General features: G+C 40.0%; 2 protein-coding genes across 5 annotated transcripts; both read left to right on the plus strand.

Annotated features, from left to right (window-relative positions):
- Nucleotides 1-1,646: 1,646 nt before the first annotated feature.
- On the plus strand, nt 1,647-24,696 carry LOC114829686 (butyrophilin subfamily 1 member A1-like). Of its 3 annotated transcripts, XM_034288684.1 has the most exons (4): nt 1,647-1,733; nt 5,306-5,407; nt 23,964-24,254; nt 24,378-24,696. In XM_034288684.1, exons 1-4 carry the CDS (start codon nt 1,682-1,684, stop codon nt 24,662-24,664), a joined length of 732 nt encoding a protein of 243 aa, XP_034144575.1. In that variant the 5' UTR covers nt 1,647-1,681; the 3' UTR covers nt 24,665-24,696. The 3 variants fall into 3 exon arrangements, 1 of the variants encoding a protein (XP_034144575.1); XR_004574859.1 differs by lacking the exons at nt 1,647-1,733; nt 5,306-5,407 and adding an exon at nt 18,738-18,880 and having other exon boundaries at nt 23,868-24,254; nt 24,378-24,663; XR_004574860.1 differs by lacking the exons at nt 1,647-1,733; nt 5,306-5,407 and adding an exon at nt 19,170-19,413 and having other exon boundaries at nt 23,868-24,254; nt 24,378-24,663.
- Nucleotides 5,416-7,141, plus strand: LOC105031510 (butyrophilin subfamily 1 member A1-like). 2 transcript variants are annotated; one of them, XM_034288686.1, is made up of 5 exons: nt 5,416-5,679; nt 5,798-6,061; nt 6,262-6,322; nt 6,506-6,566; nt 6,832-7,134. In XM_034288686.1, exons 1-4 carry the CDS (start codon nt 5,490-5,492, stop codon nt 6,555-6,557), a joined length of 567 nt encoding a protein of 188 aa, XP_034144577.1. In that variant the 5' UTR covers nt 5,416-5,489; the 3' UTR covers nt 6,558-6,566; nt 6,832-7,134. The 2 variants fall into 2 exon arrangements, with proteins under 2 accessions (XP_034144577.1, XP_034144576.1); XM_034288685.1 differs by having other exon boundaries at nt 6,506-7,141.
- Nucleotides 24,697-26,584: the final 1,888 nt, after the last annotated feature.

Raw genomic sequence — 26,584 nt, forward strand, 5'->3', positions numbered from 1 at the left:
TCCTCACACCCTTTTTCTTCTTTGGTGTGATCAGCCCCAACAACCCGTTTATTAAGTCCCTCCTCACTGACACCTCCATACTGACACCTCCTCGCTGACACCTCCATACTGACACGTCCCACTAACGTAACGTCGATGACCACACCACTCCCCTCATTCCCAACAGTCCTCTCTGTAGATCCTCCCAACACCCCCTCTCTGCAACCTTCCCCACGGCAACAGCACCACCCACTGACACCACAACCACCACTCACTCCCGCTACTCTCTCCCCGGTATTAGGACCCCACCCAGATCTACTGATTGGACAGTCCGTCGTGCTGTCATGAGCAGCTGCTCTCCCAGTCCTTGGGTCCTGTGTGGACACACAAACGTCTTATGCCCCAGGTCACAGAGACAGAGTGGCAGAGAAGGAGAGAGACAGGAAGTATTGTGTTGTTGTAGCTGGTACCTCTTGACTATATCGTATGTTTAACCATCCAGCCTACCATCCTAACCATCATTCCTTTCAAAATGATTGGTGTGTGCGCCTTGGTTTCCATGTTCTTTGGTAAGTTTTTAACTCGTCTCCCTACAGTGCACTCACTCTTCCTGAAACATTTGAGACATACAGGGATCAGCAGTGACACTTGCTGGTCAGAAAAATATATTGCTTTGATCTTCACAGCTTCGGAAACAAATTACGAGACCACTGCAACTTGCTCTTTTCTTTACAAAAAAGTTGAAAAGGAAAGTTTTGAGAGAGGAACAGAAGCGTTAAATTTTCAGTGGTCTCTTAATTTTACGCCTTCTGTTCCTCACTTAAAACCTTCCTTTTCGACTTTTTGGGACAGAAAGGAAAGAGTGCAGTGGTCTCTTCATTTTTTCCAGAGCTGTAGATAAGTTCTCCCAATAATGTTATAAAAGCAATTATTTGACAATGTGACTTCCTTCAGACAATTATGGTTTTTTTTGTGTGGCTGTAGTCATGTTTTGGGGGATAATGAAGTGTCTCATAGCATACAAAAAATGAATCGTATTATTTTTACAACAATGGATAATGGGATTTATCCGATTTTAGATTTAAACTTTAAGCTTATTTCAAGTTTTCAGTACTGTGAAGCCAGCACTATTTAAGCTTAAGTTATTGCAGAATGAGTTAACAGAATATGTAATATTTTAAATGAGAGATAAGAGGATACGAGGAGATAAGAGGTGCAGCGATTGAAGGAAATGGGCATGAGCGGGTTGAAGAGAAGATCGTTGAAATATAATCTACCAGTATTTAGTTGTGTTAGATTGGCAATCATCTTTTTACTTGTTTTGCATGTCTTTGGAGTTTGTGTAAGGAAGTTAACGAGTGGAAGAAAGGCAGCGATATAGTGACCTATTTGCCAAGTCACATGTATGCTTTGTACCACTTCCTTCACACCCTTTGATGTGTCTCCTGCATTGTAGGTTGTTAGGTAGAACAAAATGACAGCAGTGTAACGGTGGAACTCCGCTTCTCATGCGTGAATTATACTTTTTGCGGATGTGTCAGAATGCTTGACTTTTGCACCGGACTGACATCATGTGGTGAGGAGGAGCCTCTGATGTCATACATTATAGATGGTAGCAGGTGTGGTTATACAAAAGTAGATTACCGTTAACCTCCATCTCAAAGTATTGAGTGTCTAACATGTTGATTTGGTTGTTGGATATATGCTGAGTTCAATGGGTATCCTGTCATCCTCTTTACTTTTACTGTGTTCCGGTAAGTTATATTTATTATGGCGCCTGTGCCAAATTCCAAATGTCATGTGGTAAACTTGTTCAACCAATGGGCATTTTATATACACACTCAAAAAGGGAAGTACAAAACAAGAACAGTTCTATACTTATAGATACACTTTTGTACCCTCAAATGTATAATTTTTGTACCCTCAAAGGTATACTTTAGGTCTTTATGGGGACAGAGAAGCACATTTTTAAAGGAATGGAAAAAAGTTAATTAAAAAAAGAAAGGAAAAAAGAAAGAACACTATTGTCACAAAAAGGTACACCCCCACCGACAAGCATTTGTACCCTTTTAAGTACACACTGGTAGTTCTATTTCTTGAGTATGTACACACTTACATTTATATCCAACATACATCTAAACCCTAACTTAGTAATAATTATGATGCACATATGAAATAATTACATATTTTTTGCTGCTCAAATTATAGCTGCTTGGAAATTGGGTAGAATTGACAGAAATAAATTGAGAATTTAGGGCGCGCAGATTTATTTAAACAATACATTATATATACAGTCCTTTCAGAAAGTATTCAGACCTATTAACAAATGTGTTGTTGTTTTTTATTGAATTGTCATTATGTGGTATTGTGGGAGGATGGAGGTCTTTTGAAGAAATTCCTTTTCCAAAACTGTGAATCAGTAAAGCAGCAGATGATAAATTAGTCCTTTAAGTGATATAACAGAAAATTCTGAGAACGTTATGGGTTTCCTGGATGTTATAATCACACACACAGCCACACAAAATGACTTACCACCAAACTGAAAGTGCTTTGACTCTAGGTTAACGTGAACTATGGTACGCAGGTTTTTCAATAATATAGTTATAGGTATGATTTCATTTTTCTTTCTCTGAACAATTTCCCCTTGATGAAAAGTTACATTTACATTTATATATATATATATATATATATATGTATATATATATATATAATATATATATATACACTCACCTAAAGGATTATTAGGAACACCTGTTAAATTTCTCTTTAATGCAATTATCTAATCAACCAATCACATGGCAGTTGCTTCAATGCATTTAGGGGTGTAATCCTGGTCAAGACAATCTCAATGTCAAGACTGTTGCCTGGTCTGATGAGCCTCGATTTCTGTTGAGACATTCAGATGGTAGAGTCAGAATTTGGTGTAAACAGAATGAGAACATGGATCCATCATGCCTTGTTACCACTGTGCAGGCTGGTGGTGGTGGTGTAATGGTGTGGGGGATGTTTTCTTGGCACACTTTAGGCCCCTTAGTGCCAATTGGACATCGTTTAAATGCCACGGCCTACCTGAGCATTGTTTCTGACCATGTCCATTCCTTTATGACCACCATGTACCCGTCCTCTGATGGCTACTTCCAGCAGGATAATGCACCATGTCACAAAGCTCGAATCATTTCAAATTGGTTTCTTGAACATGACAATGATTCACTGTACTGAAATGGCCCCCACAGTCACCAGATCTCAACCCAATAGAGCATCTTTGGGATGTGGTGGAACGGGAGCTTCGTGCCCTGGATGTGCATCCCACAAATCTCCATCAACTGCAAGATGCTATTCTATCAAAATGGGCCAACATTTCTAAAGAATGCTTTCAGCACCTTGTTGAATCAATGCCACATAGAATTAAGGCAGTTCAGAAGGTGAAAGGGGGTCAAACACAGTATTAGCATGGTGTTCCTAATAATCCTTTAGGTGAGTGTATATATATATAAAAAATATTTTTGGTCTAAAATCAAATGGGTAAACAACAATTACTTTTTTCACTGCCATTTTTGTTCTTATTTACCTTTGTTGACAATAGTTCTGGAGGGCATGTAGCATTTGACCATGCTCCAGATTCAGAGAATCCAGAGAAATCTCTGTATGCAAGGGACAAGTCCAAAACCAATATTGGATGGCCAATGAAAAAAAAAAGAGACATGGACAATATCAAGTCTACAAGTTAATCCCCAGAGAGATAGAAGAAAGCCTGACTGCAATTTGCTAGAGGACGGCTGAATGTGCCAACACTCTTCTGGGAGAACAAATTCTAGTTTTCTGTCGATTTCAAAGGAAGGAACCCCTCAATCAAGTCACATGGAGGATGTTCAGAGATGTTTTGCTGCCTCTGGATGCATTTTATGCACGCACTAGAAGACCTATATGGAATAATAAATGGAATAGAAGACGCCCACCCAGCTGCTATTGTTGCTGGCGATTTTAATAGAGAAGATATGAGAGAAAGTTTTACCCAAATACCACCAGCACAATAACTTTCTTGACCATTGTTATTCACAAATATGAAATGGTTACAAGCCCCTCCCCCGCCCTGCATTCGGGAAGGTGTTGTCATTCTATAGACAACACCTAAAACAGAATAAACCCGTTTCTCAGACAGTTCAACGCTGGAATGAGGGATCCATTACTGCTCGACAGGACTGCTTTGAAACAACGGATTGGCGGATGTTCTGTGATGCAGCCGATGGGAACATTGATTGAATACACAGACTAGTCTCTGCATATATCTCCAAATGCTCGTCCCGAGTGTCAGTGTCAGGACTTTCCCCAACCAAAAGCCCTGGGTTAATGGTAATATCAATCAATCAATCAATCAAAATGTATTTATAAAGCGCTTTTTACAACAGCAGTTGTCACAAAGTGCTTTACAGAGACACCCGGCCTTAAACCCCAAGAAGCAAACAACAGTAGTGTTGAATTTCAGTGGCTAGGAAAAACTCCCTAAGAAGGTCGAATTTTAGGAAGAAACCTAGAGAGGACCCAGGCTCAGAGGGGTGACCAGTCCTCTTCTGGCTGTGCCGGGTGAGATATTAAGAGTCCAATTGGAATAATAGATACATTTCTCTGGGCTAAATCCAGAGTATATTTGATTTTAGACTAGGTCAGAAGTATGACCAGGTGGACAGGGACAGGAACAGCAACGGTCCCCCCAAACCAGGTAATCCGCAGGTGTGGACCAGGACCTCATCTCCTTCTAAAATTTAAGGAATTGGAGGAAACTGGAATTGGAGGAAACTGAGAAAAGTTAGTAGTACATCCCTCATGTCCCCCAGCACAATAATATAGCAGCGTAACACCTTGGAAACTGAGACGGGGGGGTCCGGTGACACTGTGGCCCTACCCGGGGGAGGCCCCGGACAGGGCCCAACAAGCATGAAATCAATCCAACCACATTGCCAGGCATCAACCAAAGGGACACCCACCAACCGCAACCGCAATATCCGTGCTAAGCTCAGAGCATGGTCCTCTGCCTATATCTCTGAGGACCTGGAGGTTTAGAGGAGATCCAGGTATGACCTACGGATGGCTATCAGTGCTAGAAACAGAGAATACAGGGATAAGTTGGAGTTCTTACTCACTGTTACTTTGTGTGGCATTAAGTATGTCTAACTGAAGCCTGCGCCTGCCTCCAGGACACACTTACTGAAACACCTTCATTTGGATGAATCTTACTTTAACATGCATCAAATGTCTTTCTATGTCATAATACACACACACACACAAATGAAATATTAGTGTCTATATCTCAAAAACAATATTTTTACAGTTCCAGCGCAAGTTGCAGCCTTGCCTCAGATGTCGAGCCATCGCAAAATTGGGATAGTTGGGGAGTCCATCCTGTTGTCCTGCAAACTGAATTCATCCACACCCAGCTCTACTGGACATCTAATCCAAATGACCAAGTTGTGCATGTCTTCTACAATGGAAGAGAGGACAACAGCTACCAAGATATGATCTACAGAAGCAGAACACAAATCTTCCTGGACCAGCTTCCCTCTGGGAATTTCTCCCTCTTGCTCAAAGATTTAAAGGTGGATGATGACCAAAAAACCTTTTTTCTCTTTCATCATCAAGATGACAAAAATGGCCGTACTGTAATCCAGGATAAGAAGTTGTGCATCACCAATGTAAAAGTAGCAAGTAAGAACATTTTTATTAAGATACCTTACAAAGTAGTAGCATGTTGATTTATATTAAATTGTTGTGTTTTTTATGATTTGGTCTGAGTCCATTACTTTTATCATGTCATGCTCCATAGGAGGTTTCCAGACACCGGTTGTGATGATAAACTATGAAGACAGGAAGGCAGAATGTTCTAGTACTGGGGGATATCCTGAACCTACACTGACCTGGACCCACCAGAACGGCTTTCTGGACCAGGACATTCCTCAGATCATCAGGGATCCAGAAAGTGGAACGTTTAACATTTCCAGCACGGTGAACATTACAGAGAATCAGATTCTGACCTGTTCCATCTTCAACCCAACTCTGAATGAGACCCTAAATACCACACAGACAACCAGTGAGTAGCTTTAACCTTATGGAGTCTGGCACTGATTTTATTTTTATTCTGCTAGTGATCTTAATGATTTGGAAAACAAAAGGGGATCTCTTCCTATTCTCTCCTTACAGGTGAGGGCCACCCGGACCATTCTGATGTCATTACAATAGTGATTGGTGTTATCGTAGTTTTATTTGTTGTTGTGTTCATTTTCTTCAAAGCATATCAAAGTAATCGAAATGGATCTTACAATGTAAATGGAGACCAATCTAACTGTTTCAAGTAAGTGGAATATCTGAGTGACTGAGGTGCCAATAAAGGGCCCCTGTGTTTTTCTGTACCAGACAATTCACCAAACAATCAGAATGGGCAAACATTATTGCATTGTTATAAAAACAGCATATTTCTGTGTCTTCAGAAGCTTTCTAATGCTCACTGATGCTCATTTCCATCTCTCATGGTCAGGGTCGCCGTATACGGGGGAAATGTTAGGACAATCCCAAGGGCCCATGACTGACAACAATAGGTAACAGCTGCGCAGAAGGGGCCCAATTTGATGTTTTGTCATGGGGCCCAAAATTCCTGGCTGCTCCCCTGCTCTTGGTATATAAATTCAACTGGCTGGACTAAACTGTCTGGACTAAACGACATCCTACTCAGCTCATAAAAAAAAAACATAATCCTATGACATTTTTGCTAAAATAATTATGTTTTTGTCCTTACATTTATAGAATGTTACTGTCACAACACATTTGTTTATGTCATTATCGCATTGGCCCCTTCCTCCCCAGACCTGAACCCTATTGAGTACTTGTGGGCACTTCTTAAATGGGAGATTTTCAATGAAGGAAAACGGTACACCTCTCTGAACAATGTCTGGGAGGCTGTGGTTGATGCGGCACAAAAAGCTGATGGTCAACAGATCCAGAAACTGACTCCATGAACGAAAGGCTTATGACTGTTTTTGAAAAGAAGGGTGGCTATATTGGTCACTGATTTTCTTTTTTTGAAATGTCACAAATGTTTGTTTGTAATTCTCACTTTAACAGATGAAAATACACAAGCGAGATGGGAACATTTTTGTTTTTCATTTAGATGCACAATAATTCTGCACACAAATATTCTATTAAGATAGCCAAAACCTCACTTTTACATTCTTTAATATTTAGGTTTGAGGTTTATTAACATTTTGGATTGACAGAGAGCACTGTAGTTGTTCAATAATGAAATGAATCCTCAAAAATACAACTTGACTAATAATTGTGCACACAGTGTATACAGGCCTTCAAGGCTGGGACTCCCCTGCCTGTTCCTTCCCAGTTCTGACTCACAGACTTTGGGTGAATCACACTTTTGGTTCCCTGCTCACTTCATCAGTTGGCTCCTCAGACAGTGGTTGGTGAAAGGAAACACTTTTCTTTAGAAACCAGTGAGGGATTACATTAGACAGGCACAGTTAATGCTGGGATGGGTAGCCAGCATTGGTGTGAATCCTTGATCTACTTCCCTGAAAATATAATTTGGTTATTTATTTAATAATAGCAGTTTCTATGTCTGTGCACAGTTTTTGTGCCCTTTTCCCCCTTAGTGAGACTTCTCCAGAAAAGTATAGAGTTGGAAGTTGTATTGGGGTAGAGCTCTTTACATCTGAATAATCATGATAGGGTACTGTACTTCCTCTCAGCTCTGTCTATGCAGCAGGACCTGTCTTCACTCTTTCCCAGAGCACCTCTATTTGTCGCTGGTTCACTTCATCCTAATGTGACCGATCTCATTAACTGTTGTCTTTTTCTTTTCTTTACAGATCAGTCATTTTTGTCAATGGTGAATACTGTCATTATTAATGTCAACCAAGTCAGTGGTGAATACTGTCATTATTAATGTCAACCAAGTCAATGGTGAATACTGTCATTATTAATGTCAACCAAGTCAGTGGTGAATACTGTCATTATTAATGTCAACCAAGTCAATGGTGAATACTGTCATTATTAATGTCAACCAAGTCAGTGGTGAATACTGTCATTATTAATGTCAACCAAGTCAATGGTGAATACTGTCATTATTAATGTCAACCAAGTCAGTGGTGAATACTGTCATTATTAATGTCAACCAAGTCAATGGTGAATACTGTCATTATTAATGTCAACCAAGTCAGTGGTGAATACTGTCATTATTAATGTCAACCAAGTCAGTGGTGAATACTGTCATTATTAATGTCAACCAAGTCAGTGGTGAATACTGTCATTATTAATGTCAACCAAGTCAGTGGTGAATACTGTCATTATTAATGTCAACCAAGTCAGTGGTGAATACTGTCATTATTAATGTCAACCAAGTCAGTGGTGAATACTGTCATTATTAATGTCAACCAAGTCAGTGGTGAATACTGTCATTATTAATGTCAACCAAGTCAGTGGTGAATACTGTCATTATTAATGTCAACCAAGTCAATGGTGAATACTATCATTTTTAATGTCAACCAAGTCAATGGTGAATACTATCATTTTTAATGTCAACCAAGTCAATGGTGACACTCGAGAACCTCCCCTGTCCTGGAAAACATCTCCTTGGTCTAGTCATTGTGCTATTTTTTCAGCACATATCCTGTTTCTGGGTTACATACACATGTACCTTGGGTATGTATACTGTGGATTGTGACCAGATGTACGACTGTGCATGTCTCAGGTTGTCTTCTAACTGGTCCATTGGGGTGAATGCAAAGGTTGCTTATAATACTGTTTTCATTTTCTTGTCTAGGCTGTGGTTTACACGTTGAAATCCCCATTTGTTTTAGCAGTAGTTCCAGCAACTACAACTACAACTCTGTAAAGTCTTCGTTGACGTCAATGGTGACTGTAGAATACCTCAACTGCGTAAAGTAGCATTCTGGCGTGTGGTTAGCGTCTTTTATCCCATATGACCATTGAAACGTTCAAACCCAGCGTGAGCTCCTTACACGTTCCCCTTCCTCTGCATAGAGTGCAGTAAAGCTGTTAAACCACATAAGACCCAAGAAAGTGAAACATCACCCACTGTGTGTGGTAGAAGAAGAAACATCTCAGTGGTAAAGCTAGAAAGCATTTCAGCATCATTTAATCTAGAAAGTTCAGTATGAGAGAGTGAAACGATATTAATATTCTACTACTCGTGCGTAAGAGGTCGTTGTTCAAATTTTGTGAATACGGATGTGATAGATTTGACCTTGGGATACGAAGTGAAGGAGGTGCCTCTTACTTTCCTTCCGTATATGAGCAAGTGTGTTTATCACTTAAGTAGTGAACTATTGATTTAATTCATATGTTCTGAGTTCAATGGCCGTCCTACCATGCCTTTGTCTGTTACTATTGTTTGGTAAGTTATATTTAAGTTTCAATGGTCGTATGTTTTGGAAATAGAAGCTAAACATACAACAACATTCTGTCATGCAGCTTCCTGCTTAACAACGATTGAAAATACATGAGCGTGTGTGTGTGTGTATGTGTGTGCATGTGTGTGTGCATGTGTGTGTGTGTGTGTGTGTGTGTATCTGAGAAGCTGAGTTAGGTGAAAGCTTACAGATAAACTGTCAGACGACTTACAGGTACAAACTGCTTAGTTGTCTTAGTGTTAAACAGTCTGTCTGACCGGTGGTAGGAACATTTGTTGCACTGGGACATGGTCTCTCTGCTACCTGGAGTCAAAAACAACATGGTTTGTTATTCGGACATTTAGATTTTTTTTTATACTGAGATATCTATCTGTTTGTGTAACTCCTCATAGCTCATTTGACCAAAGGGCATTTTATCCAAAGGCCTTTACACAAAAATCCAACATTCAACAAAGGCTAACGTTATAATGTAATTATTTACAACACAATGTAGGAAAGTAACGTCTGTTTGAAAACTTGGTGGAGTCCTGCTGCTGTGTGTGGTAAGTATTATTGTCAGTATTGTCATGTTGAAACTCAGGCAGGACACATGCACTGGGAGAACAAAGGACGTTTCATAAAATAACTTAGATGAAACAAACCAGAAACTAAATCACAAGACAAAACCCAACCATGTAAATATGAGTGAAACATAAACCCAGAGTGACAAGACACACTAGGATAGGAGGGAATTAAACAGGGCCAGTGATCAGGAACACAGGTGGGGGGTAATAAATACAAACAGGTGTCTGTTCTCTAAATGAAGAAGAGAGGGAGTTGAATCGTCCCTGACACCCAGGGAATTGGTTCTAAATGTGTCAAACCCATTTGGACTGTCCACTGTCATAATGACATAATAGACCACAAACCAGAATGTCCACCATGTTGACCCCAGGGTACAGGCTGGTTGCTCATTAAAAACATAGAATATCAGAACTACTGACTGGAAGAGTTTGGGAGGGAACATATGGTGGGTCAATGACCAAACACAACGTTACATTTCCAAAGTCTGAATTCCAACTGGTTTTCTTTAGTACAAATTAGTTATGATACCGGGAAGAGAATATTGACTCCTGAGGGCATCCTGCCCACAACATCCGAGATCCAACTTTTTCTTCATTATGTTCTCTTGATACAAGATAGCATTCATTTATAATGGTCAAACTATTGTTGTTAACTACAGGGGTGTTTCTCTTTATGTTTAAAATAAGCCTAATGAGAACACTGACTATACACCCTGACTATACACCCTGTCTATACACCCTGACTATACACCCTGACAATACACCCTGTCTATACACCCTGACTATACACCCTGACTATACACCCTGACTATACACACTGTCCATACACCCTGACTATACACCCTGACTATACACCCTCTCTATACACCCTGACTATACACCCTGACTATACACCCTGACTATACACCCTCTCTATACACCCTGACTATACACCCTCTCTATACACCCTGACTATACACCCTCTCTATACACCCTGACTATACACCCTGTCTATACACCCTCTCTATACACCCTGACTATACACCCTGTCTATACACCCTGACTATACACCCTCTCTATACACCCTGACTATACACCCTGTCTATACACCCTCTCTATACACCCTGACTATACACCCTGACAATACACCCTGACTATACACCCTGACTATACACCCTGACTATACACCCTGTCTATACACCCTGACTATACACCCTGACTATACACCCTGACTATACACCCTCTCTATACACCCTGACTATACACCCTGACTATACACCCTGACTATACACCCTGACTATACTCCCTGATAGGAGTTGTCCATTTGACTGTCATAGACTATGAATAGACCCATGGACCATTTTATGGAAAATACCATGTACAGGAATCTTTGTTGGATGAACCTTTCTAATTGGAGGATAATGGACTGTGTAATGGTTGGTTATGACCACTGACTGCCTCCCATGTGTCCTGACATAAAATACTATTAACTGTTACCTTTATAATTTTTGGAGAACATGTAAGAACTATGGAAGATCAACGTCTTGGACTCTCCACTGATTTCCGGTTGAATTAATTTTGTTCATGGATCAAAAGTTGAAATCCAACTATACTATAGGTGTAGTACATCATACTGTTTAACACAGGTGTAATTTCTATAAAATGTATACTGTTTTGATTCATTTTGAATTATTAACTCAGGAATTTGTAAAACCAATAAGGCATGTTAGAGATTTTTGTTACCTTTTTGTCTATTCTTAAGCCTTAGCAACACACAATGCCTGAACACCTCCCCTACCTGTTGTATATAGACCTTTAAAGAATAATACAAACCAGGTGGTATGAGACTTGTGGTGTGGGTCTGATATACTGCAGGTTTTAGGCATTTTGCCTTCAGGGTTTCAAAAATCAATTTATAATGTAGTATATAACAAATCTCTAAACTTGTCTGTTTTATCAACAGCAGAAATGGAAGAATTGAATCAAGAACAGTAACAATCAGCACCCAGACTCCTCCACTGGGGATGAAGACAAACTGTGTGGCTGGTTTACAGTCTTCTGAGGAGTCTGTCATTGTTACTGTAATAGCTAACACTTTACATTAAGTAAACAGATTAATTGAAACATCTATAGACCAGCGTTTATTTGTGATTACCCTCAATACACTTGAATTAATACATTTAATTTACATTAATTAATGATTACTGTATGACTGTACAAAACAATTATTTATGTGAGTGTGTGTTAATACACATGTATTAATTCATAGTTAATGAATACATTATGGCTGTTAGTTAAAATGTGCCTCCTGAAATCCATACTGTGTGTGTTTGTTTTGGATGTGGACTTTGTCTCTATTGTTTGCTTCAACATGTAATAATTTCTTTCATCTATGTAGAGGTGTACTTCAGGACATTGGAGAATGTGGATCTTAGGAACCTGTCCAGTAACACTTTCCCATTAGAGTACATGAACAACCATTAACGGATTCAGAGGATAACGTGAACGAATGATGAACAACCATAAACAAACGGTTAATAATGATAACCCTTACTTTAACAAATGCATTAACTAACATTGTGTGGTGTCATTTGTTCATGTTGACACAGGACATAAACTCGTTGGTTTTTTGCAGGAACACACCGTGCAAATTCTATTCCTGAACAGCAGGTGCCACTGCTGAACTATGTCTCAAATGTTTCAGGAAATATCGGTCACCCATCCCTGGTGGTATCATTAAAAATGGATTCCAGAGAAGAAAATGCAAGTTTAAATGGATGAGAAGGCGAAACGAATTCCGTTTTAAAAATGAAAAAAACTTTATTCTAGTAATAGATTAATAGTATTTTTCAAGGCACACAACAGAAAACCAAACTACAGCAGCAGTTCAGTTCAAAGCATGACCAACTGTGTTGGAATACAGTACATAATGATTAAACCCACCCACATTCTGATAAAATACAATTAAACAGATGGCACATTTGATGACACGTTACCATATAAACTGACAAACTAAATAGTTTGGAAATAGTTTCAAGTTTGGCAAATGCAAATTATTTGGTATAATGAAAAGGGAAGATGTGTTTCCCTGTTTTTTGTTTGGAGATAAGGAAGCTGTGATACATTTGAATACTTTACACTATGTTATTATTCTCTTACTGAAAGAGCGATTTGACTCTTTACTTTTCATTAGAGAATCAATATGCCTTGAGCTGTGAAGGAAAATCATGTAATGCAGATTTAAATTAAAGATCTGTTTAAGATCAAGCACATATGATCACATCAATTGACCCAGCACTAATCACTGTCCCAACAGCAATGGTCACCAAAAACATTATAATTCTGATAATACCCAACACCTTCTTAAACACAACCACCACTCCCAGACAAAAAAACGTGAAAAGGTTTAAGAATAAAAAAAATATATATTGTGTTTGAGGTGTTTGAGGCATGTTGAGACATCATTGGTAGGAAGGAGCAAGGAGGGTTTACTGACTGGGTTTGGGGATGGACAGACAGGGAGTAGGGCTGGTTCAGGGGTATGGGGATGGACAGACAGGGAGTAGGGCTGGTTCAGGGGTATGGGGATGGACAGACAGGGAGTAGGGCTGGTTCAGGGGTATGGGGATGGACAGACAGGGAGTAGGGCTAGTTCAGGGGTATGGGGATGGACAGACAGTGAGTAGGGCTGGTTCAGGGTTATGGGGATGGACAGACAGGGAGTAGGGCTGGTTCAGGGGTATGGACAGACAGGGAGTAGGGCTGGTTCAGGGGTATGGGGATGGACAGACTGGGAGTAGGGCTGGTTCAGGGGTATGGGGATGGACAGACAGGGCTGCTGAACCTGAAGCTGCATCTGTTTGGCCTGGCACCAGGCCCAGACAAGTGATTTAGTATCAATAGTTTGCTAAAAGCTTGCCTGCATTGATAAAATGTCAGCTAAAAGAGGAACAAAATGCAAAACAATCAGAATTTTCTGTGAAGTTATTAAGCAACAAATGTTATGGGAGAAAAGGTATCCTATTTCTCCATGGACTAAGCTTACAGGTTCATTTCCACCACTCACAGACTTAACCCATCTTGCTTTTTGAAAAATTGTGCAACTGTTTTCTAAAAGGAAAGGGGGGACAATACAGAGGCTCTTTGGATGTGAACTTTTTGAGGAAAACAAATGTTTTTTTTTACCTAGTGTTTGTTCTAATATTGTTTTTAGTGCCCCTGTCTGTCACGGGCCCTTAGTACCGCCCCCCTGGAGGGGGGGTCTACTAAGGTGACAATTCCACATGTAGAAACTCTGTCTACAAAACACAGGCATGAAGCTACATACTTTCACAGATAAGATTACCTGTTTTCTGTGAGAAATGTTTTCCCTGTCTGAGCTTCGTTTGAAACCTTAAGTTGATCATTTGTCTTGAATGTTTCAGTGCCAGCTTCATTTGGGATGGCAATTACTGGGACTGTAAGTCGGTCTGTTTTATTACCATGTTCCCTGAATTCATCCGCGACCATTGACCCAAAAAGACTCTAGTTCTATTGGCAAGATAAGGACTCTAAGGTGCTCTACTCATTTGACAAAGGTGAAGAGAACCGACACCAGGACTGCCATTACAAAAATAAGACTGAAGCCTTTAAGGTTGAGATGAGTTCTGGGAATCTGTCTATCCAACTCAACAACTTAACGCTTCAAGACAACCAGAACACCTACCTTGTTTTCGCTACACTGTCCAGCAACACTGACAAACCACTCTGAGAGTTCATTAAAGTGTGTCACACCAGCCTGGATGTGGCAGGTATGGTTGAGCTATTTACACCATTACACTCGTCAATGCAGGAAGTCCTAATATGATGTCACATTTCTCTAATGTTTTCTTTGCTTCATACATCTTTCAGCCTGGTTCCCGACCCAGGAGTGGCACCCCCAGATAAAGGTCACATGCTCGATCCAGGGTGGATACCCCCAGCCAAAAGTCACATGTTCTGTCCAGGGCGCAAACCCTGAGTCAGAGGTCACATGTTCGGTCCAGAGCGTACACCCCAAACCAAATGTCACGTGTTTGACCCGGGGTGGGTACCCCCAGCCAAATGTCACATGGATCATCCAGGATCAGTCGCAGCGTCAGGTCACCCTGGGACCCTGGGAAGTACAGACCAACATTACACCTGACCCTGACGCTGGGATGTACACAGCCTGTGGTCAAGTGCATTTCCCAGAGAATCAGACGATGATGTGCCATATCTTTAACCTCCTTCTGGGAGAGACCGCGAGCAACAAGACCCAGATCAGTGAGAACATTCACACATCCTCCTGTTGCCTGATCTTCATTAATTAAAAGCTTTACTAAATAAGTCTTGTCTTTTTTCACAGAAAAAACAGATGCAGAAACACACTCGCTGCTATATTATAAAACTAATAGTTCCGTTGGTGATAGTAGTAGTGGGCCTAGTAATTTCCTGCAAAAAAGGTTAGTATTGTTATTTCTTCCTTTTAACGTACAAAACATTAGAAGTACTCACACTAACCCTGACAATAAGACACATAAGACAAAATAAGACACATAACTACAAATAATAGTGTGGAGAACACAGTCAATATTTTTGAGGAGAGCAGCTGAATCCACAAATGGGGTAGAAGAGAGCCTACAGGACAGTACATCTCCAGGAACAGGATTGGGCAGTCCTATTCAACTACCTTAGGTTAAGTAAAATAACAGCCCAATCATTTTAACTAAAACACATTAGCATGTCTTATCTGTATATATCACTGTGTTTGTCTTGTTCTTTGTGGATTATTGCCTTTGTATGTCTAGATAATTGTCCTATTTTGTTAGTGTTTGCTTTTGCATCAGCTTAACATTACAGATATGTTTTTAGTTGATCGTGTACAAGGTGACATTGTTTGTCTATACACAGTAGATGTGTATGTAGGCTGTTGGGGAAGTTTCTGAAGCCTGATGCATTCTTACTGATTAAAGGACTTGAGTCCCATTGTTTAGATAGGTAAAGGAATGTGGGGGAGCTGGTATTTGCATAGAGGGCATCTATTGTCTGTTCGGGTTCGGTTGGAACTCTTAGAATTGAAGAAAATATTTATGGGAGGAAGGAGAGCTGTCCTTTGTGTGATGTTTATAATGTTATAATGGAACGAAGGGAATGTGTCCTGTTGAGCTGGAATGTGCAGGATTTGTCACACCCCTCTCCTGTCCTTAAATACTGTCGATTGCCTGTTTTTATTTAGAGACTATTCACTGTTACTTTGTAACCTGCGTACTCTCTCCTTGCAAGTATATTAAACCGTTTATTGTGCAATTGATTTCTCCTGTCTTACCTACCATTTTCATAGAACTATTTGGACTTTAGAAATTACCATCACAAGGCCATTCAATGTTTGTATTCAACTTGAAGGTGTTGACAGTAACCAGTGACCTGAATATTGTTGGCTGACATTTGTGATTCCATTTGTATTTGAATACATGTGAATATGTGTGTGTAATTCTGTATGTCTCTATATGTGTGTTTTGCCATGAAAGAAAAAAATAGGTTCTTATGCGATGAAATGAAATATCTTTTAGCAGACTCGCTGGCAATTGCTCAATTCTTATGACTATTCCAGTAAGTTAGTAGATACCGGTAAAGCTGGCTAATACGCTGTTAAAACGGCCAGTGGCAAATGCCATACATAGACGCTATTTTTGGTGGCGTTAAACTTGGTAAGAAACGTTAGTCAATTTAACTATACAAATGTCATTCATGAGTGGCCAATTAACTATTAAAATGGCCTGTGACAAAACAGGATTTTTTTCCTGATAGTGACTAGAGGCTTTACTGAAACCCAGCAGATCTACAGCTATGTGGTGTAGTGGTTAATGACAAAGGCTTTTATGTGGTCCACCCGGGTTTGAATCTCATGATGGTTACCCATTCCATTGCAGGCCGGCTGAACTAGGCTTGCCTGGTTTCTTGTTTTACACCACATAGGACACAGGAACATAAAAAAACATTATACACTGTAGGTTGGGTACGAAAATAAGTAACATGTCAGATGATCTTTCCACAGCCTCAGTACATAATGTGTGGTAAATCTAGACACAGAAATAGTTGACTCATTACATTTCAGCATGAGACAGAGAAATGATACTGACATTCTACTTGTGTGTAAGAGGTTGTTAGTCACATTTTGTGAATACGGATGTGAAGGATTTTTCCTCGGAAACACAATGATGTAAGGAAGTGCCCCTAATAACTTTCATTCTGTATATGAGCAGGAGTGGTCACTTAAAGTAATGTACTATTGATTGTTCTTAATTCAATGGCCAGCCTACTATCCATTGGTCTGTTACTATATTTTCACTCCTGTTTTGGAAAAATAACGTAATCTTAGAGCAGCATTCTTACATCAACTTCCTGCTTGACAACGCTAGAAAATATGTATGTATAAAGAAATTATTTATTAAAAATAGACAAATAATACTGTGAAAACATAATTCAGGTTCAACATTAGTAATCAGAGAATATGTTGGTAAATATTTAATGTCTATGTATGTGTCTGTATGCATTAGTGTGTGTGTGTGTGTGTGTGTGTATCAGTCTGTCTGGCTGATTCATTATGTTTGGACATGTCATCTCTGCTTCCTGCAGTCAACAACCATATGTTTTGATTAGGTTACATTCAGGGAAATTCGATTCTTTGGGGGGGTTTCTATCTATTTCTATTTGTTTGTGTCACTCCTCGTAGCTATCTCATTTTACCAAAGGGCATTTTATCCAACATTCACCAAAGGCTTACTTTATTTGCAACACAATGTAGGAAAGTAATGTCTGTTTGAGTGGTACCTTTTATGCATGTGGAATGTTTCATCATCTATGGAGACTGTTACTGAGTGTTATGTGATACTGTAGTTCAACCAACAATATGGACATTTGTGCGATTGGTGCGAAGCATCCTGGGGGGGATTGTGGGATACCCTCTATAAGAAATGTGCTAAATTCTCAACAGTAATGACTTGCTTAAAATAAATGGAACTTAAATATACATTAACCTCATCAATTATATACATTGTCACACATTATCATCTATAGAATTATATAACAAATGGACAGACAGGGAGTAGGGCTGGTTCAGGGGTATGGGGATGGACAGACAGGGAGTAGGGCTGGTTCAGGGGTATGGGGATGGACAGACAGGGAGTAGGGCTGGTTCAGGGGTATGGGGACGGACAGACAGGGAGTAGGGCTGGTTCAGGGGTATGGACAGACAGGGAGTAGGGCTGGTTCAGGGGTATGGGGATAGACAGACAGGGAGTAGGGCTGGTTCAGGGGTATGGGGATGGACAGACAGGGAGTAGGGCTGGTTCAGGGGTATGGGGATGGACAGACAGGGAGTAGGGCTGGTTCAGGGGTATGGGGATGGACAGACAGGGAGTAGGGCTGGTTCAGGGGTATGGGGATGGACAGACAGGGAGTAGGGCTGGTTCAGGGGTATGGGGATGGACAGACAGGGAGTAGGGCTGGTTCAGGGGTATGGGGATGGACAGACAGGGAGTAGGGCTGGTTCAGGGGTATGGGGATGGACAGACAGGGAGTAGGGCTGGTTATATGGAGGCATATATGGAAGTGAACCAGCTGCATCCACTGATCCACTGTGGGCAGAGTCAGATCCTCAATCTGGGGGAGATCCCATCAATCAGCTTCGCCCGGTTGAAAAGTAGCCAGCTTACCTGCAACAAAAAACACATACGGAAACAGAACAACAAAGAACACTGGGGAACGTAACAGGTATGTAGCTCGACAGGTTTGGCAAAGACAAACATGTTTTGTCAACCAAAGCTGTAGAAGAGAAAAAGTTCATCAGAATATTTTGTCAGATTCACTTTGTGAATTGGTTATCAAATACAGGATACACAAAAATTATGAAATAAAAACCTCCATCAAAAAGTAAGTACATTTTCCTCTTAACTTCAACAAATTCAGATCTGGTAAAAATGTGCAAGCTTTTTTTTTTTCATGGGATGGGATTGACATCTTTTATTTAAGATACTTATGTTGTTTCACAATGTGGATTCTAGTTGATAATTCGGCATTCAAAAATAACTCTTTTCAATCATAGTTTCTTATTTTGCTGAACTGAACCACAGACATTTTGCCAAAATGAATCTTCTGTTGTCCCTCCACTTCCTCAATAAACAATTAGTGGCATATCTAGAAACAGAAATCACAGACTCATGAAATTTCAGATCGGTATGAGACAGAGTGATAGTGACATTATGCTACATGTTTGTAATATGTTTTTACTGTCGAATTATGTATTCACGGATGTGACGGATTTGACCTCGGAAGTAAGGCGGTGCTTCTTACTTTCCTTTCATTTATGAACTAATGTTTATCACCTGTATTCTGCTACTGATTTAATTGATATAATCTGAGTTCAATGGCCAGCCTACAATCCATCTGTCTATTAGTGTTGTTTGGTAAGTTATAATTTCAAGTTTCAGTGGTCTTACGTATTGAAAATAGAAGCCAAACATACAGCCGCATGCTACATTCTTACTTGGAGCTTCCTGCTTGCGAAGGATTGAAAAGACGTGAGAATAAATTATTGACTGTGTATCTGAGTAGCTGAGTTGGGTGAAAGCTTACATATAGTAACTGTCAGACGACTAACATGAACAAACTGCTTCGTTGTCTTAGTGTTAAACAGTCTGTCTGACCGATGGTAGGAACATTTGTTGCACTGGGACATGGTCTCTCTGCTACCTGGAGTCAACAACAATATGCTTTGTTCTGCTGACGTTGAGAGACTTCATCTTTTTTATTGGGATATCTATCTGCTTGTGTAACTGCTCGTAGCTATCTCATTTGACCAAAGGGCATCTTATCAATAGGCCTTTAGACAAAAATCCAACATTCATCAAAGGCTAACTTCATAATGTAATTATTTTCAACACAATGTAGGAAAGTAACGTCTGTTTGGAGACTGGGTGAAGTCCTGCTGCTCTGTATGTTAAGTGTTATTATCAGTATTGTCATGTTGAAACTCAGGCAGGACACATGCACTGGGAGAACGAAGAACATTTCATAAAATAACTTAGATGAAACCGAACAGAAACTAAATCACAAGACAAAACACAACATTGTAAATACCAGGAACACAGGTGGGGGGTAATAAATACAAACAGGTGTCTGTTCTCTAAATGAGGAAGAGAGGGAGTTGAATCTTCCCTGACACCCAGGGAATTGGTTTAAAATGTGTCAAACCCATTTGGACTGTCCACTGTCATAATGACATAATAGATCACAAACCAGAATGTCCACCATGTTGACCCCAGGGTACAGGCTGGTTGCTAATTTCTACAAACCCGATTCCAAAAAAGTTGGGACACTGTACAATTGTGAATAAAAACAGAATGCAATGATGTGGAAGTTTCAGATTTCAATATTTTATTCCGAATACAACATAGATGACATATCAAATGTTTAAACTGAGAAAATATATCACTTAAAGGGGAAAATAAGTTTCATGGCATCAACACAGCTCAAAAAAGGCCATGTTTACCACTGTGTGGCATCCCTCTTCTTTTTATAACAGACTGCAAACGTCTGGGGACTGAGGAGACAAGTTGCTCAAGTTTATGAATAGGAATGTTGTCCCATTCTTGTCTAATACAGGCTTGTAGTTGTTCAACTGTCTTAGGTCTTCTTTGTCGCACCTTCCTCTTCATGATGCGCCAAATGTTTTTTATGGGTGAAAGATCTGGACTGCAGGCTGGCCATTTCAGTACCCGGATCCTTCTTCTATGCAGCCATGACATTGTGATTGATGCAATATGTGGTCTGGCATTGTCATGTTGGAAAATGCAAGGTTTTCCCAGAAAGAGACGACATCTGGATGGGAGCATGTGTTGTTCTAGAACTTGGATATAACTGTCAGCATCGATGGTGCCTTTCCAGATGTGTAGGCTGCCCATGCCACACGCACTCATGCAACCCCATACCATCAGAGATGCAGGCTTCTGAACTGAGCACTGATAAGAACTTGGATTTTCCTTGTCCTCTTTAGTCCGGATGACATGGCGTCCCAGTTTTCCAAAATGAACTTCAAATATTGATTCGTCTGACCACCGGAACTTTTCCACTTTGCCAAAGTCCATTTTAAATGATCCTTGGCCCAGAGAAAATGCCTGCGCTTCTGGATCCTGTTTAGATACAGCTTCTTTTTTGAGTTTTAGCCAGCAACGGCGAATGGCACGGTGGATTGTGTTCACCAACAATGTTTTCTGGAAGTATTCCTGAGCCCATGTTGTGACTTCCATTACAGTATCATTCCTGTATGTGATGCAGTGCTGTCTGAGGGCCCGAAGATCACGGGCATCCAGAATGGTTTTCCGGCCATGACCCTTACGCACAGAGATTGTTCCAGATTCTCTGAATCTTTGGATGATATTATGCACTGTAGATGATGATAACTTCAAACTCTTTGCAATTTTTCTCTGAGAAACTCCTTTCTGATATTGCTCCACTATTTTTCGCCACAGCATTGGGGGAATTGGTGATCCACTGCCCATCTTGACTTCTGAGAGACACTGCCACTCTGAGAGGCTCTTTTTATGCCCAATCATGTTGCCAATTGATATAATAAGTTGCAGATTGGTCCTCCAGCTGTTCCTTATCTGTACATTTAACTTTTCCGGCTACCTGTCCCAACTTTTTTGGAATGTGTAGCTCTCATGAAATCTAAATTGAGCCAATATTTGGCATGACATTACAAAAAGTCTCACTTTCAACATTTGATATGTTATATATATTCTATTGTTAATTAAATATAAGTTCATGAGATTTGTAAATTATTCCATTCCTTTTTTACTCGCAATTTGTACAGTGTCCCAACTATTTTGGAATCGGGTTTGTACATAGAATATCAGAACTACTGACAGGAAGAGTTTGGGAGGGAACATTTTGAGGGGCAATGACCAAATGCAGCATGTTACATTTCCAGCTGGTTTTCTTTGGTATAAATTAGTAATAAAAACGGGAAGAGAATCCTGACTCCTGAGGGCATTGTGACCACAACAACATCCGAGATTTCTCTTAATTATGTTCTCTTGATACAAGATAGCATTCATTTATAATGGTCAAACTATTGTTGTTAACAATAGGGGTGTTTCTCTTCATGTTATGAATGAGCCTAATGAGAAAGGATGTGATTAGTGTCTGCTGAGAAAACATTCAAACAGAGAAATGGATGTATTACATATAGAAATTAGACTTAAATTAACTTTGTGTTCCCTACTAAAGATGCATTTTGTAAATAAAAGTCTACAGCAATCTGTAATGGACACTAATAATGATATTTAGGCCCTGCTACATAAAGTATCTCCCAAAAGTGAGGACACCCCCCACAGTTATGTAAATATTTGATAATATCTTTTCATGTGACAACACTGAAGAAATTACACTTTTCTGCAATGTAAAGTAGTGAGTAAAGCTTGTATAACAGTGTACATTGTTGGTCCCCTCAAAATAACACAAGACACAGCCATTCTGGCAACCAAACTGAGTACAACCCTAAGTGAAAATGTCTAAATTGGACTCAAAGTGTCAATATATTTTGTGGCCAACATCATTTTCCGCCACTGCCTAAACCCTCTTGGGCATGGAGTTCACCAGAGCTTCATATGCTGCCACTGGAGTCCTCGTCCACTCATCCAAGACGACATCACAATGCTGGTGGATGTTAGTGACCTTTCGCTCCTCCACCTTCCGTTTGAGGATGCCTCACAGATGCTCAACAGGGTTTAGGTCTGGAGACATACTTGGCCAGTCCATCAGCTTTACCCTCAGCTTCTTTAGCAAAGCAGTGGTCGTCTTGGAGGTGTTTATGGTGTCATTATCATGTTGGAATACTGCCCTGCGGCCCAGTCTCCGAAGGGAGGGGATCATGCTCTGCTTTAGTATTTCACAGTACATGTTGGCATTCATGGTTCCCTGAATTAACTGTAGCGCTCCAGTGCCGACAGCACTCATGCAGCCCCAGACCTCGACACACCTACCACTGAGCTTGAATGTAGCAAAGACACACATGTCATTGTACTCCTCACCATCTGAACCAAATAAGTTTATCTTGGTCTCATCAGACCACAAGACATGATTCCAGTAATCTTTGTCCCTAGTCTGCTTGTCTTAATCAAACTGTTTGCAGGCATTCTTGTGGATCCGGGATGACAGCCATGCAGACCAATTTGATGCAGTGTGCGGCATATGGTCTGAGCACTGACAGGCTGACCCCCCACCCCTTCAACCTCTGCAGCAATGCTGGCAGCACTCATACCTCTATTTCCCAAAGACAACCTCTGGATATGACGCTGAGCATGTGCACTCAACTTCTTTGATCGACCATGTCGAGGCCTGTTCTGAGTGGAACCTGTCCTGTTAAACCGCAGTATGGTCTTGGCCACTGTGCTGCAGCTCAGTATCAGGGGCTTGGCAATCTTCTTAATGCCTAGGCCATCTTTATGTAGAGCAACAATTCTTTGTTTCAGATCCTCAGAGAGTTCTTTGCCATGAGGTGCCATGTTTAGACATTAATGGCTGTGTGTTGAGTTATTTTCAGGGGACAGCAAATTTACACTGTTATACAAACTGTACACTCACTACTTTACAGTATATTTTGTCAGTGATCTCACATGAAAATATATAAGCAAATATTTACAAAACTGTGAGTGGTGTATTACATTTTGTGACACACTGTATATATAACCCTTCATTTGGATGAATATTACTTTTACATGCATTAAAGAGTGCCTTTGTCATAGTACATACAGAAGTACACTCACGCACAGACACACACTCACACACTCTCTCTCTCACACACACACACAACATTCCTGTCCAATAATCGAAACCACTGTTTTCATTACATTTCCAGCAAAAGATGTAGCCTCCCCTCAGATGTCGAGCCATCCCATAATTGGGATAGTTGGGAAGTCCATCCTGTTGCCCTGCAAACTGAATTCATCCACACCCATTGACCTACAAACACTCATTCTCCACTGGATATCTAAACCAAATGACCAAGTTGTGCATGCCTTCAACAAAGGAAGAGAGGACAACAGCCATCAAGATGTGACTTACAGAAATAGAACACAAATCTTCCAGGACCAGCTTCCCTCTGGGAATTTCTCCCTTTTGCTCAAAGATTTAAAGGTGGATGATGACCAAAAAACTTTTTTTCTCTATCATCATCAAGAAGACCAAAGTGGCAATACTGTAATACAAAATAACAAGTTGTGCCTCACCAATGTAAAAGTAGCAAGTAAGATCATGTTTATTAAGATACCCTACAAAGTATTGAGAAGCATGTTGATTTATATTAAATTGTTGTGTTTTTTTATGATTTGGTCTGAGACCATTAAATCCATCATTTCATGCTCCATAGAAAGTTTCCAGACACCGGTTGTGATGATAAACTATGAAGACAGGAAGGCAGAATGTTCTAGTACTGGGGGATATCCTGAACCTACACTGACCTGGACCGACCAGAACGGCTTTCTGGACCAAGACATTCCTCAGATCATCAGGGATCCAGAAAGAGGAACATTTAACATTTCCAGCACGGTGAACATTACAGAGAATCTGATTCTGACGTGTTCCATCTTCAACCCAACACTGAATGAGACCCTAAACACCACACAGACAACCAGTGAGTATCCTAATGTAGTATGACAAGAAAATAAAATGTAACTGTCTAATACAAAGTTAGTATAGTACATTGCATGTTTTACATTTTATTTTACCAGTCTTTTCAATTAAGAACAACTTGGCATTTACAATGACCAGGCATGCTGTTTTCCACTGTGGTAATAGTGCTGAAGAGATGTAAAACCAAACCAGCTACCGTAACCTGAAGTATCTGTCTGTGATTGTCTCCTTCATGGACTTATATAGTCAAACTACCAACCCACTCCTATTAGAATGTGATGATTGACGCTATCTAACTATTCTACCGATCTAACTATATACCTATCCTACTGATCTACCTATCCTAATGATCGATGTATCTACCTATCTACCATCTCTACAAATCTACATATTTAAATATCCTACTGATTTATCTATCCACCTATCCTACTGATCTACCTTTCTATTCACATATCCTACTGATCTACCTTTCTTTCCACCTATCCTACTGATCTACCTTTCTCTCTATCTATCCTACTGATCTACCGATCTACTAATCCCAACACCAGTAAATTTTTCCTCTACTAAACTGCAAAGACCGTCTGGTAAAGCTGAATTGCTTTACTATCAAATAGTTAAGAGGCAATTTGGAGATGTTAACAATCCTCAAATAAAATTAATAAAAATATCAACTTGCAGGACCAATGAGAATCAGGGTTTAGAACCACAATGCAATGTCAATGTAATTTCATAAAAAGATTGTAGGTAAAGTATCAAATGTTATAATACATTTCAAACATTGTAAATGTGTTAATATATATTAAGAGACATTTGGGATTTAGGGCTGCCTAAACCTTGCTCCTGGAGATGTACTGTCCTGTAGGCTTTCTTTCCAATTCTACTTCATTACACCTGATTCTAATAATTAACTGGATGAAAAGCTTAATCGGGTTAGTCACAACTGGGTTTGAAGAGAACCTACAGGACAGTACATCTCCAGGAACAGGGTTGGGCAGCCGTGCTCGATGTCTTTATGTTGAGTATAATAACATCCCAATAATTTAAACTAAAACACATTAGCATATCTCATCCTTGGTCAGTTTGCAATGTGTCTTTTTATGAATATTTGTGTTATTGTAACGTCTCCAGCTGTACAACCTTTAGGCCCTCTCTTCTGTGATCTATGTCACCTGTGTACTAACCCCTCTCTGCAACGATGCAGTCTTCAAATGCCCCCTATTGATCACACTGGACCCCACCAGACTCCACTCAACTAATCATCACACCTGCCTCATTACATATCACTGTATGTATCACTGTGTTTGTCTTGTTCTTTGTGGATTATTGCCTTTGTATGTTAGATAATTGTCCTATTTTGTTTGTGTTTGGTTCTTATGTCTAGATAATTGTCCTATTTTGTTTGTTTTTGCCTCTGCATCAGTTTTACAGTACAGATATGTTTTTACTTGAATGTGTACAAGGTGACATTGTTTTTCTTTACATAGTTGATGTGTATGTAGGCCATTCAATGTTTGTATTAATCTTTAAGGGGTTGACAGTAACCATGGACCTGAATATTGTTGGCTGACATTTGTGATTCCATTAGTATTTGAGTTTTATGTGAATATGCATGCGTTTTTCTGTATGTGTGTCTGTTTATCTGTAGTTCTGTGTGTGTCTGTGTATGTGTGTCTGTTTATGTATAATTCTGATTGTGTGTGTGTGTGTAATAATATATGTGTCTGTGTCAGGGTAATTCTGTATGTGTGTAAGTGTAAATCTGTATGTGTGTGTGTGTGTGTGTAATTCTGTATGTGTGTGTCATTCTATAGGTGTGTATGTGTAATTCTGTATGTGTGTCTATGTGTGTGTGTGTGTGTCTGTGTATTCATTGAGTTTCCTTTTGTCCTAAACTTCATCAAAGCCTGAGATGCATTGCTCTCTTCTCTCCCATGAATAAAGGCT

Source organism: Esox lucius, chromosome 20 (assembly GCF_011004845.1).
Source record: "Esox lucius isolate fEsoLuc1 chromosome 20, fEsoLuc1.pri, whole genome shotgun sequence".
Classification (NCBI taxonomy): domain Eukaryota; kingdom Metazoa; phylum Chordata; class Actinopteri; order Esociformes; family Esocidae; genus Esox; species Esox lucius.